A 14,641-nucleotide genomic window follows, 5' to 3' on the forward strand; every position below is an offset into this window, starting at 1 on the left:
GCTTCATATCCCTTTAAAGGATACAAGGTTCTTAAAGGTCAGTGCTCACCTCCATTCTCTAACACCTGGAAGGGCACAAGTTCGGGATCGTTTACAAAGATGGATCCAGGTCCTGAGTGCAGTTGTTGATTCAGATCTTGCTCGATCAGCTTTAAATCCTCCTGGTCCAGCGGACGACTTTTTAGCAATTTTTCTCTAATACTGCTTGATTCTGGGAATACATTAGCAAACGTATTATATTTCTATTATGATCAGAAGGTGGAATCAAAAATGTTCTCAACAAGTTTGTTATCTCATTGTTACACTTAGTGTCAAGGTAGCGCTACCAGACAACCGTCAGCAAGAGACGGCATGCAACAGTACTACTAGGGTAATTTTTTATTTTTTAGGTTGTTAATCTATAAAATGCCCTTCTGTGACAACTGTATTTTTATTTATTTATTATTATTTTTTCAAAGCTTTATTTAGATCTGCAAATTACATTACATAAGTTTGCATGATACAATAAATTAACATTGTTTTCTGTAATGTGGATAAGTTAACATTAGAAAAACCATAACAAAAAACAATTGCTATAACATTCAAAACCGACTGTATGCATTAGTTAAGTAAGAATTCCTAGTTAGGGTGTTTAAGTGGAAAAATGAGGTGAATTTGGATGTGACAACTGTATTTTTATTTTTAAGTGATGATAAGCTCTCTTTCTGATCCGGAATGCTAGGGATATTTTAGATGGAGTTTCATTCATCAGTTGTAATGAAGATACGCTATAACTTACTTAATATAGATATGAAATAAAACTTCCCAGTGCTTCGTCGCCCACTTCAAAAGTCAATTTTTCTGTGAGCTAAAGGTTTGAATTGTTGTCCAATCAGCACTCTCCCCATATGGCACTTTTGTTGTAGCTAGAGCGCTGATTAGAGAAAAATTCAAACCTTTAGCTCACAGAATAAACAAATTATGCTTACCTGATAATTTAATTTCCATCTGTGGGAGGAGAGTCCACTGCTTCATTCATTACTTGTTGGAATTAGGAACCTGGCCACCAAGAGGAGGCAAAGACACCCTAGCCAAAGTCTTAAATACCTCCCCCACTCCCCTCATCCCCCCAGTCATTCTGCCAAGGGAACAAGGAACAGTAAGACAAAATATCAGGGTATAAATGGTGCCAGAAGATTAAAATTTAATTTAGGTCTGCCCACCAGAGAAACGTGCGGGGGCAGTGGACTCCCTCACACAGATGGAAATGATATTATAAGGTAAGCATAATTTATGTTCTCCATCTTAATGGGAGGAGAGTCTACTGCTTCATTCATTACTTGTGGGAACAAATACCCAAGCTCTAGAGGACACTGAATGAAAAAAACGGGAGGGCAAAAGGAGGCAGACCCTAAACTGAGGGCACCACAGCCTGCAGAACCAAAAGCTGCTTCCGCCGAAGCAAAGGCATAAAATTTATACAATTTTGCAAAAGTATGTAAAGACCAAGTGGCAGCCTTACAAATCTGCTCCATTGAGGCCTCATTCTTAAAGGCCCAAGAAGAGGCCACAGCTCTAGTTGAGTGAGCCATAATCCTCTGAGGAGGCTTGTGTCCCGCTGTCTCATATGCCAGACGGATCATACTCCTCAACCAAAAGGATAGAGAAGTGGCAGAGGCCCTCTACCCCCTGCGCTTCCCTTAATACACAACAAATAAGGACGAAGTCTGCCTAAACTCCTTTGTGGCCTAAAGATAAAACTTCAAGGCCCGAACCACGTCCAGATTATGAAGTAACCTCTCCTTTGAAGAAGAAGGGTTAGGACACAAAGAAGGAACTACTATTTCCTGATTGATGTTACAACTCGACACCACCTTGGGAAGAAAACCCAATACAGTGCGGAGAACAGCCTTATCGGCGTGAAAAACTAAGTAGGGAGGCTCACATTGCAAGGCCGCCAACTCAGAGACTCTGCATGCCGATGCAATAGTCAGTTGGAATATGACTTTCCATGAAAGGATCTTAATGTCAAGTGCATGCATAGGCTCAAACGGAGCCCTCTGCAAAACCTTAAGTACCAAATCTAAGCTTCAAGGAGGAGCCAAATTCTTAAAGAAAGGTCTGATCCTAACCAGAGCCTGAACAAAGGACTGAATGTCAGGAAGCTCCGCAAGCTTCTTATGCAACAGTACAGACAAAGCCGAGATTTGTCCCCTTAGGGAACTGGCAGCAAGACCCTTATACAGACCGTCCTGGAGAAAGGCCAAAGTTCTGAATACCCGGACCTTGTGCCAGGGGTATCCTCGTTCCTTACACCAGGGCAAGTAGGTCCTCCACACCTTGTGGTAGATGCGTCAAGTGACCGGCTTCCTGGACTGAACGAGTGTCAATCACTCTCTCCGAGAATCCTCTCTTGGCTAAGAGTAGACGGTCAATCTCCACGCAGTCAGCCTCAGAGAATCGAGATTTTGATGAAGGACCTTGAACCAGGAGATCCCTTCAACAAGGTTACCTCCACGGAGGAGATGATGACATCCCCACCAGATCCCCAAACCACATCCTCCGCAGCCACGACGGAGCAGAGCAATCAGAATAGCCAAAGCTTGCTCCTGCTTGATGCGGGCCACTACACGAGGTAGAAGAGGCAATGGTGGAAATATGTAAATTAGGTTGAAATCCCAGGGCACCGCCAAGGCATCTATCAGTTTGGCCTGGGGATCCCTAGATCACGACCCGTATCTGGGTAGCTTGTAATTAAGTCTGGATCTATCTCCAGTGTCCCCCATCTGTTGCAGATCTCCGCAAACACCTCGGGATAGAGAGACCATTCCCATGGATGAAACGTCTGTCTGCTCAGAAAATCCGGTTCCCAGTTGTCCACACCCGGAATGTGGATGAGAGAGAACAATTGTGAGTCTCTGCCCATTCCAGAATCCAATATACTTCCCTCATGGCTAGGGAACTTCTCGTTCCCCCCTGATGGTTTATGTAAGCCACTGAGGTAATGTTATTCGACTGGAATCTGATGAATGGGGACGACCCCAGGGGGTGCCAAGCCCTCAGAGCGTTGAAGATCGCTCGAAGTTCCAGAATATTTATAGGTATGCTCGATTCCTCTCGAGCCCATCTGCCCTGTGTCTTTCTGGTACCTCAAACAGCTCCCCATCCTGATAGACCTGCATCCGTGGTCACAATCTCCCAGGATGGTCTCAAAAAGGATGTCCCCTGTACAGCTGCCCCGGTCGGGTCCACCAAGATAGGGACTCCCTCACCGGTCTGTCAAGAGATATCTTTTGAGACAGATCTGAATGATCACCATTCCATTGTCTCAACATGCACAGCTGAAGAGGTCTGAGATGGAACTTGGCGAATGGAATGACGTCTATGCTGGATACCATGAGCCCTATCACCTCCATGCACCTGGCTACAGGATGTCCTTGAGGATGTCTGGAGAGATAGACAGTTGGACGCTAGCTTGCAACGTCTCTGATCTGTCAAGAATATCTTCATGACTGAAGAAGCTATTATTGTACCCAGGAATTCCACCCTGTTGCTGGGGATCAAGGAACTCTTGCCTTTGTTTATCTTCCACCCGTGGGATCGAAGGAGAAGGAGGAGAGACCTTGAGTAATCCTCCGCAAGACTATAGGACGGAGCCTGGACCAGGATATCATCCAGATAAGGTGCCACAGCAATCCCTCTGGCTCTCGCTACCACGAGTAGAGCTCCCAGAACCTTTGTAAAGACTTTTGGGGCAGTCGCCATACAAACGGAAGGGCCACAAACTGGAAGTGCCAGTCCAGGAAGGCGAATCTTAGAAACCTGACTTGATCTTTGTGGATTGGAACGTGAAGGTAAGCGTCCTTTAGGTCTATAGTCATGAATTGTCCCCCTTGAACCAGGGGCAAAATTGACCTGATCGTCTCCATTTTGAACGATGGAACTGACAAAAACTTAATTGGGGTCTTTAGGTCCAGAATTGGACAAAACATGCCCTCCTTCTTTTGGATCACGAAAAGGTTTGAATAATACCCAGACCTCTTTCTGCCGGAGGGACTGGGACGATTACTCCGAGATATGGGAGATCCCTCACACACCCTAGGAAGGCGTCTCTCTTCTCTGGTTTTGAAGATATGTTTGACAGGAGGAACTTGCCTCTGGGCGGATATGACTTGAATCCTATCCTGTAACCCTGGGCTACGACCTCCAGAACCCAAGGGTTTATAACGTCTCTTCTACAGACCTCAGCAAGATCCGAGGATGGATCGGGGGCCGCCCCTTCATGCCGACTTTGACTCGGAGGGCTTCTTGTTCTGCTTGGACATGTTCCAAGAATAAGCTGACTTTCAAGATCCCTTGGACCGTTCAGACTTTGCGGCAGGCTGCTGGCACTGAGACTTGTCCGCACGAAAGGGACGAAAAGTAGACCCCATAGGTTTAGTCTTCTTATCCTGAGGCAAGAAGGCACCCTTGCCACCCGTGACCATAGACATAATGGAATCCAGGCCCGGGCCAAACAAAACTTTCCCCTTGAACGGAACGGAAAGTAAACAAGACTTGGAAGTCATGTCCGCAGACCACGACTTTAACCATAAAGCCCTGCGGGCTAAAACAGAAAAACCTGATGTCTTAGCATTCGGGCGAATTATCTGCATGTTAGCATCACAAATTAACCAATGAGCTACCCTTAAGGCCTTAATTAGTTTCTGAATCTCATCGAGGGGAGTCTCCACCTCGACCATCGCTGTCAGAGCGTCACACCAGTAGGTAGCCGCACCTGACACTGCATCGACCGCCGTCGCAGGTTGAAAACGAACCCGTGAGTTGGAACATCTTCCGCAACATGGACTCCATCTTTTTATTGAGCTATCCTCAAGCGGAATAGTCGTTCTCTTAGCGAGCGTGGAGATAGCACCATCCACCTTAGGGATGGTACCCCACAGCTCAAGCTGTGAATCCAGAACAGGGAATAGCTTTTTAAAAGAAGAGGAGGGGAAAAGGACAAGCCAAGTTTCTCCCATTCATTCTTAATAATATTAGCCATCTTGATGGGAACCGGGAAGGCCCAAAGGCACTACCCTGTCCTCATACACCCTATCAAGTTTAGGGATCGAAGGTTCCTCCGGTAGTTTCGGTTCCGGAACCTCCAGCATAGCAAGCACCTCTTTCAGCAGGAAGCACAAATGCTCCATTTTAAACTTAAAAGGACACTGAACCCAATTTTTTTATTTCATGATTCGAATAGAGCATGCAATTTTAAACAACTTTCTAATTTACTCCTATTATCAATTTTTCTTTGTTCTCTTGCTATCTTTATTGGAAAAAGAAGGCATCGGGCATCTAGGCTTTTTTGGTTCAGCACTCTAAACAGCACTTTTTTATTGGTGGATGAATTTATCCACCAATCAGCAAGAACAACCCAGGTTGTTCACCAAAAATGGGCCGGCATCTAAACTAACATTCTTGCATTTCAAATAAAGATACCAAGAGAGTGAAGAAAATTTTATAATAGGAGTAAATTAGAAAGTTGCTTAAAATTTCATGCTCTATCTGAATCACGAAAGAAAAAATTTGGGTTCAGTGTCCCTTTAAATCTGGTTCCTCCGCGGACGGAGGCCTAAAAGTAGCCGATTCCAACCCAGAAGCGACATCCTCCGATAAGTCGGAGTTGTCCTCCTCAGCAGATAATCTATCTGAGACATCCAGCGGAGTCGAAGACCCCTGAGACGGATAGCAGTGCCGAACCTTCAGTTTCCTGCCTGGACCAGGATATCGTCCAGATAAGGTGCCACAGCAATCCCTCTGGCTCTCGCTACCATGAGTAGAGCAACCAGAACCTTTGTAAAGACTTTTGGGGCAGTCGCCATACCAAAGGGAAGGGTCACAAACTGGAAGTGTCTGTCCAGGAAGGAGAATCTTAGAAACCTGACATGATCTTTGTGGATTGGAACGTGAAGGTAAGCGTCCTTTAGGTCTATAGTCATGAATTGTCCCTCTTGAACCAGGGGCAAAATTGACCTGATCGTCTCCATTTTGAACGATGGAACTGACAAAAACTTAATTGGGGTCTTTAGGTCCAGAATTGGACGAAACATGCCCTCCTTCTTTGGGACCATGAAAAGATTTGAATAATACCCCAGACCTCTCCGAGAGATGAGAGATCCCTCACACACCCCAGGAAGGCATCTCTCTTCTCTGGTTTTGAAGATATGTTTGACAGGAGGAACCTGCCTCTGGGCGGATATGACTTGAAACACTTTTTTATTGGTGGATGAATTTAGCCACCAATCAGCAAGAACAGCCCAGGTTGTCCACCAAAAATGGGCCGGCATCTAAACTTACATTCTTGCATTTCAAATAAAGATACCAAGAGAGTGAAGAAAATTTTATAATTGGAGTAAATTAGAAAGTTTCTTAAAATTTCATGCTCTATCTGAATCACGAAAGAAAAAATTTGGGTTCAGTGTCCCTTTAAAATCTGGTTCCTCCGTGGATGGAGGCCTAAAAGTAGCTGATTCCACCCAGAAGCGACATCCTCCAACAAGTCGGAGTTCTCCTCCTCAGCGGATAATCTGAGACATCCAGCGGAGTCGAAGACCCCTGAGACGGATAGCAGTGCCGAACCTTCCGCTTGCGCTTAGTAGGGCAAGGCATCGCATTAATGGCCACAGAATCCGCTGTCTGTAACTGATCGGCGAAGTCAGGCAGCCAAAGGGCCCCTCCCGCAGGAGGATTAGTAGTGCCCTGGGGAACTGCTTGTGTAATCGGAGATGAGTGCAGGGAACGCACCTCGCGTGGTGGAAAACTCTCCGAGGTGGACGGCTCAGTCATACTAAATATTCTATTCTTATTAGATACAGAGAGTGCAGAATTATTAGGCAAGTTGTATTTTTGAGGATTAATTTTATTATTGAACAACAACCATGTTCTCAATGAACCCAAAAAACTCATTAATATCAAAGCTGAATAGTTTTGGAAGTAGTTTTTAGTTTGTTTTTAGTTATAGCTATTTTAGGGGGATATGTGTGTGTGCAGGTGACTATTACTGTGCATAATTATTAGGCAACTTAACAAAAAACAAATATATACCCATTTCAATTATTAATTTTTACCAGTGAAACCAATATAACATCTCAACATTCACAAATATACATTTCTGACATTCAAAAACAAAACAAAAACAAATCAATGACCAATATAGCCACCTTTCTTTGCAAGGGCACTCAAAAGCCTGCCATCCATGGATTCTGTCAGTGTTTTGATCTGTTCACCATCAACATTGCGTGCAGCAGCAACCACAGCCTCCCAGACACTGTTCAGAGAGGTGTACTGTTTTCCCTCCTTGTAAATCTCACATTTGATGATGGACCACAGGTTCTCAATGGGGTTCAGATCAGGTGAACAAGGAGGCCATGTCATTAGATTTTCTTCTTTTATACCCTTTCTTGCCAGCCACGCTGTGGAGTACTTGGACGCGTGTGATGGAGCATTGTCCTGCATGAAAATCATGTTTTTCTTGAAGGATGCAGACTTCTTCCTGTACCACTGCTTGAAGAAGGTGTCTTCCAGAAACTGGCAGTAGGACTGGGAGTTGAGCTTGACTCCATCCTTAACCCGAAAAGGCCCCACAAGCTCATCTTTGATGATACCAGCCCAAACCAGTACTCCACCTCCACCTTGCTGGCGTCTGAGTCAGACTGGAGCTCTCTGCCCTTTACCAATCCAGCCACGGGCCCATCCATCTGGCCCATCAAGACTCACTCTCATTTCATCAGTCCATAAAACCTTTGAAAAATCAGTCTTGAGATATTTCTTGGCCCAGTCTTGACGTTTCAGCTTGTGTGTCTTGTTCAGTGGTGGTCGTCTTTCAGCCTTTCTTACCTTGGCCATGTCTCTGAGTATTGCACACCTTGTGCTTTTGGGCACTCCAGTGATGTTGCAGCTCTGAAATATGGCCAAACTGGTGGCAAGTGGCATCTTGGCAGCTGCACGCTTGACTTTTCTCAGTTCATGGGCAGTTATTTTGTGCCTTGGTTTTTCCACACGCTTCTTGCGACACTGTTGACTATTTTGAATGAAACGCTTGATTGTTCGATGATCACGCTTCAGAAGCTTTGCAATTTTAAGAGTGCTGCATCCCTCTGCAAGATATCTCACTATTTTTGACTTTTCTGAGCCTGTCAAGTCCTTCTTTTGACCCATTTTGCCAAAGGAAAGGAAGTTGCCTAATAATTATGCACACCTGATATAAGGTGTTGATGTCATTAGACCACACCCCTTCTCATTACAGAGATGCACATCACCTAATATGCTTAATTGGTAGTAGGCTTTCGAGCCTATACAGCTTGGAGTAAGATAACATGCATAAAGAGGATGATGTGGTCAAAATACTCATTTGCCTAATAATTCTGCACTCCCTGTATAGCAATATCATCAAAGCATGTGGAACAGAGTTGAGTAGGCGGTTCAACTGGAACCTCCTCACAATATACACAGTTAATCGGTTTAGATAAAGAGGGCGTATCCTCTAACATATCAGAGTCCTCCATACCCATAGCTTGAGCCTTTATTACGGACTTGATAAAAGTTAAATGGCACCCTTATATCCCAATGGCCGGGGGGGCACTCACCACCTCCTATGACCCGGACTACGAGAAACAGCTTCGACTCTGAACGCAGGTCGGGAAAGAGGAAGTTACACTGTGACCCTGTCTTCTTTCATATATATATATATATATATATATATATATATATATATATATAAACGTAATGATCTTACCAGAATCAATGCCGTGGAACAGGAACACGGCCTTTTAAGTGTGATAGGGTAGTAGCATCACTCCTGACATGGACTTGAGAGCAGAAAGCAGGCAGCGAAACTTGTCAACGCTGATTGCTTATGGAGCTGTTAATCTGAGTCGGGATGGGTTCGCAGAAAGACTCTCCCTGCATCTCTGGACTCTAACATTTATCAATGCTCTCACTGAGAGGCTGACAAGGTTACTTAAAACTCCAGTCCTATTTCGAAGAGTACTGCCCTCCATAAGAGACTACTCTGAATCTTCCGACACTTATCTGCCAACCTTCTTGGAAAGGCAAAGAATGACTGGGGGATGAGGGGAGTGGGGGAGGTATTTAAGCCTTTGGCTGGGGTGTCTTTGCCTCCTCCTGATGGCCAGGTTCTTAATTCCCACAAGTAATGAATGAAGCAGTGGACTCCCCTCCTATTAAGATGGAAATTGACTTTTGAAGTGGGCAGCGGAGCGCGGGGTATCTAAATTTCATATCTATTTTAAAAACTAAGTTACATTTCATCTTCATTACAACTGAAGTATTAAACTCGATCTAAAATATCACTAACATTTCAGATCTGTTTTTTAAAATAGGGATAGTTTACCATCACTTTAAGAAACACGCGGTTCCTACAGAGTCCTCACCTGAAATACTTAAGGCATCCATGAGTTGCTGCAGATTGCCGATCTGCTGTGGGGTTAGAAACATGTGTAATGAGCCGATCTTCCCATCTATCTCCAGCTGTAAAGAAAGGAACAGATGGTCAGTGTCAGCATATTGTTTGCAACTAATGATGTACTGAGACATAAAATCTAAAATATGGTAGTCAGACACCAAAAAACTATAGGCTCCATGTATGAAGCAGCATACGAGCCTGCTGAGACCGCTGCTTCTTACAGTCTCCGCCACCTCTAAGGGGCCCTACGTGTAGATATTGATCATTATATAGTGCACTATGCTCTAAGCAGCATTATATTGTGTAGGGTATGAATAAAACCTACAAACATTAATGCCAGAGGTAAAGTTTTTGTTCAAACATTAAAATCACGGAAACCGCTAGCTTTAGAACTCTGTTAAATATAAAACTCCAAAATATGATTCTGTCGTTAAGACACGGCATACAATTTAAAAAAAAGCTTCCAATTTATTTCTATTATCAAATTTGCTTTGTTCCCATATTCATCTTTAAGAGATACCTAGGTAGGCGTCTGGAGCAATATATGGCAGGAAACTAGCGCTGTTTGCAAATGGATAGCATTCTTGCAAAACTGCTGCCATAGAGAGTCTCAGGCACGTGCACGCTTTTCAACAAAACACACCATGAGAACAAACAAAATGTGATAATAGAAGTCAGTTAGAACGTTGTTTAAAATAATATGCTCTTTCTGAATCATGAACGAAAAAGTTTCATGTCCCTCTAATAGAAATGATAACTTTTTTTGCCTCTTTGTATTGGTGGACCTAAGCAAAACTGAAAGAAGACTAAATATTCATACCAAATACTTTTTTATTTAGGAACAAACTCTTAACATTTCAGTGAGGGGAGTGTACTTTTAATAAGGGCGCATAGTATTCAACCCAACTGCAGGAATAACCTTTCAAATGGACTGGGCTCTCCCTCCCACTGGAAGGTAGTTTTCTATTGCTGCCTCTTGTTTACAAAGTCTTTCTACAACAATAGTGCTGTATTGAAGGAGGTTTCATTAGAGGCGTCAGTTTCAACAGACAAAAGCAGCGATTTCGAATGGCATAAGCTATTTGTAAACAGGTTACACTCCAGCAAGTAAAACGAATAACCGAAAATACATTAAAAGCGAAGAAAAATTGTACAGTACTGCTAAATATATTTGCATTTGAATAAGAACATATACAATTAAGCAACTAATATTTGTTTGTCATTTTGTAAAAAAAGCGAATAATAAATAAAAAAATGGATCTAACTTCTTGGCTGCAGTGACAGGGCTATGGGTGCTGAAACCATGAACCTTCCTTGTAAAATTCAAGCACACGTAAACTATGAGAACTTTGAATGTTTTTTAGATTTAAGCCATTTGTGTATACGCTTATGAACCTGCTATCAATGTTCCTTATAACTTAAAGGGCCATTAAAGACAGAAAATGACGTCTGAAACCATAAGAGCTTGTCATTTTAATACTATCAACCCTAGACTATAGTGTGTGTTTAAAGGGACATTAAACGAGATGGTTACTTAAAAATGATAAATCATATATATATATATATATATATATATATATATATATATATATATATATATATATATATATATATAAAAATGCAATTTACTTTTATTATTTATTTTGTCCCCTTTTCCTTTACTTCTATTCTGAAATTGTGAGCTTTTCAGTTCCTGTTAGAAATGGAAGTGCAGAACACCGTTATATACCACACAGCCATTGGCTGCACACTCTAGTGACCTATTTATAACTGTCCCTAATTGGCCACAGCAGAGAAGGTAACCTAAGTTACAACATGGCAGCTCCCATTGTTTATAGACACTAAAACTTTACACTTATTTTGCCAATATTTAAACGGCTAATGAAACTTTAAAAAATCCATCTACATTTTATTCTCAGACTAATAGTTTCTTTGAATGCATCATTCTATTTAGCGTTTATTTAGTGTTTAATGTCCCTTTAATCCCTGCAAAGTGGTTAAATACACAGTAGGAATACAACCATGTGAGTCGTGCGACTAGCACTGCTGATTGAATCAGAAGCATTTTCTGCTTGAGACCAGCTGAGTTCTACCCAAGCGTATCTCTTCTGTGCATTTAACCCTTTGAAGACGTTAAACACACAGTATTGTAGGGCCAATAGTACTCTAACAGATTAGACCTTGTCATTGTTTTACTATAATGACCAGAAAAGCAAAACCAAACTTACTGCCTAAAAACAGGATTAGGTAAATCAGTAGGGCTGCAGCTAACGATTATTTTCATAATCGATTAATCGGCCGATTATTTTTTCGATTAATCGACTAATCAGAACAACCCCCACCCCTATATTTAAAATACAATCCACAAACTGAGTGTTACAAATAGAAACTTCAGAATAAAAACACAATTTATGCTTACCTGATAAATTTATTTCTCTTGTGGTGTATCCAGTCCACGGATCATCCATTACTTGTGGGATATTCTCATTCCCAACAGGAAGTTGCAAGAGGAAACCCACAGCAGAGCTGCAATATAGCTCCTCCCCTAACTGTCATAGCCAGTCATTCGACCGAAAACAAGCCGAGAAAGGAGGAACCATAGGGTGCAGTGGTTACTGTAGTTTAAATTTAAAAATTACCTGCCTTAAAATGACAGGGCGGGCCGTGGACTGGATACACCACAAGAGAAATAAATTTATCAGGTAAGTATAAATTGTGTTTTCTGTTGTAAGGTGTATCCAGTCCACGGATCATACATTACTTGTGGGATACCAATACCAAAGCTAAAGTACACAGATGAAGGGAGGGACAAGGCAGGAACTTAAATGGAAGGAAACACTGCCTGTAAAACCTTTCTCCCAAATATAGCCTCCGAAGAAGCAAAAGTATCAAATTTGCAAAATTTTGAAAAGTATGAAGCGAAGACCAAGTCGCCGCCTTGCAAATCTGTTCAAAAGAAGCCTCATTTTTAAAGGCCCAAGTGGAAGCCACAGCTCTAGTGGAATGAGCTGTAATCCTTTCAGGAGGCTGCTGTCCAGCAGTCTCATAGGCTAAGCGGATTAAGCTTCTTAGCCAAAAAGAAGGAGAGGTTGCCGAAGCCTTTTGATATCTCCTCTGTCCAGAGAAGACAACAAACCAAGCAGATGTTTGACGAAAATCTTTAGTAGCTTGTAAGTAAAAACTTTAAAGCACGGACCACGTCCAGATTGTGAAACACAAGGATGGAACAACAATCTCTTGATTGATATTCTTGTTAGATACCACCTTAGGTAAAAACCCAGATTTGGTACGCAGGACTACCTTATCCGTATGAAAAATCAGATAAGGAGAATCACATTGTAAGGCAGATAACTCGGAGACTCTACGAGCCGAGGAAATAGCTACCAAAAAAGGACTTTTCAAGATAAAAGTTTGATATCTATGGAATGAAGAGGTTCAAACGGAACTTCTTGAAGAACCTTAAGAACCAAGTTTAAGCTCCATGGTGGAGCAACCGGTTTAAACACAGGCTTGATTCTAACTAAAGCCTGACAAAATGCCTGAACGTCTGGAACATCTGCCAGACGCTTAACTAGCTGACCATCCTTTTTCCAAACCTTCTTGGAGAAAAGATAATATCCTAGGAATCCTGACCTTACTCCATGAGTAACCCTTGGATTCACACCAATAAAGATATCTACGCCATACCTTATGGTAAATTTTCCTGGTGACAGGCTTTCGTGCCCGTATTAAGGTATCAATAACTGACTCGGAGAAGCCACGCTTTGATAAAATCAAGCGTTCAATCTCTAGGCAGTCAGCCGCAGAGAAATTAGATTTGGATGGTTGGAAGGACCCTGAAGTAGAAGGTCCTGTCTCAGAGGCAGAGACCATGGTGGAAAGGATGACATGTCCACTAGATCTGCAAACCAGGTCCTGCGTGGCCACGCAGGTGCTATCAGAATCACCGATGCTTTCTCCTGCTTGATCTTGGCAATCAGTCGAGGGGGCAGAGGAAACGGTGGAAACACATAAGCCAGGTTGAAAGACCAGGGCGCTGCAAGAGCATCTATCAGTGTCGCCTTGGGATCCCTGGACCTGGATCCGTAACACGGAAGCTTGGCGTTCTGGCGAGACGCCATGAGATCCAGTTCTGGTTTGCCCCAACGATGAATCAGCTGTGCAAATACCTCCGGATGGAGTTCCCACTCTCCCGGATGGAGTTCCCACTCTCCCGGATGAAAAGTCTGACGACTTAGTAAAATCCGCCTCCCAGTGCTCTACACCTGGGATATGGATAGCTGATAGGTGGCAAGAGTGAATCTCTGCCCAGTGAATTATTTTTGAACTTCTAACATCTCTAGGGAACTTCTTGTTCCCCCTTGATGGTTGATGTAAGCTACAGTCGTGATGTTGTCCGACTGAAACCTGATGTACCTCAGAGTTGCTAACTGAGGCCAAGCCTGAAGAGCCTCGAATATCGCTCTTAGTTCCAGAATATTTATTGGAAGGAGAGACTCCTCCTGAGTCCACGATCCCTGAGCCTTCAGGGAGTTCCAGACTGCACCCCAACCTAGAAGGCTGGCATTTGTTGTTACAATTGTCCAATCTGGCCAGCGAAAGGTCATACCTTTGGACAGATGGACCCGAGATAGCTACCAGGGAAAAGAATCCCTGGTCTCTTGGTCCAGATTCAGTTGAGGGGACAAATCTGTGTAATCCCCGCTCCACTGACTGAGCATGCATAGTTGCAGCGGTCTGAGATGTAAGCGTTCAAACGGCACTATGTCCATTGCCGCTACCATTAAGCCGATTACTTCCATACACTGAGCCACCGAAGGGCGCGGAATGGAATGAAGAACCCGGCAGGAATTTAGAAGCTTTGATAACCTGGACTCAGTCAGGTGAATTTTCATTTCTATAGAATCTATCAGAGTCCCTAGAAAGGAAACTCTTGTGAGTGGGGATAGAGAACTCTTTTCTTCGTTCACTTTCCACCCATGCGACCTCATAAATGCCAGTACTACGTCCGTATGAGACTTGGCAATTTGGAAGTTTGACGCCTGTATCAGGATGTTGTCTAAATAAGGGGCTACTGCTATGCCCCGTGGCCTTAGGACCGCTATAAGCGATCCTAGAAACTTTGTAAAGATTCTTTGGGCTGTAGCTAATCCAAAGGGAAGAGCTACAACTGGTAATGCCTGTCTTGAAAGG

General features: G+C 43.2%; 1 protein-coding gene across 3 annotated transcripts in view; it reads right to left on the reverse strand.

Annotated features, from left to right (window-relative positions):
• The window catches only part of ATG2A (autophagy related 2A), a 514,214-nt gene that overhangs the window by 377,215 nt on the left and 122,358 nt on the right, over positions 1-14,641 (reverse strand). For all 3 annotated transcript variants that reach the window (XM_053720124.1, XM_053720123.1, XM_053720125.1), the window contains exons 7-8: positions 9,417-9,513; positions 50-211 (exon numbers count right to left, since the gene is read on the reverse strand). In XM_053720124.1, coding sequence (XP_053576099.1) covers positions 50-211; positions 9,417-9,513 — 259 coding nt within the window. The remainder of the gene's footprint in view (positions 1-49; positions 212-9,416; positions 9,514-14,641) is intronic.

The sequence above is a fragment of the Bombina bombina genome, chromosome 7, assembly GCF_027579735.1.
Source record: "Bombina bombina isolate aBomBom1 chromosome 7, aBomBom1.pri, whole genome shotgun sequence".
In the NCBI taxonomy this organism is placed as follows: Eukaryota; Metazoa; Chordata; class Amphibia; order Anura; family Bombinatoridae; genus Bombina; species Bombina bombina.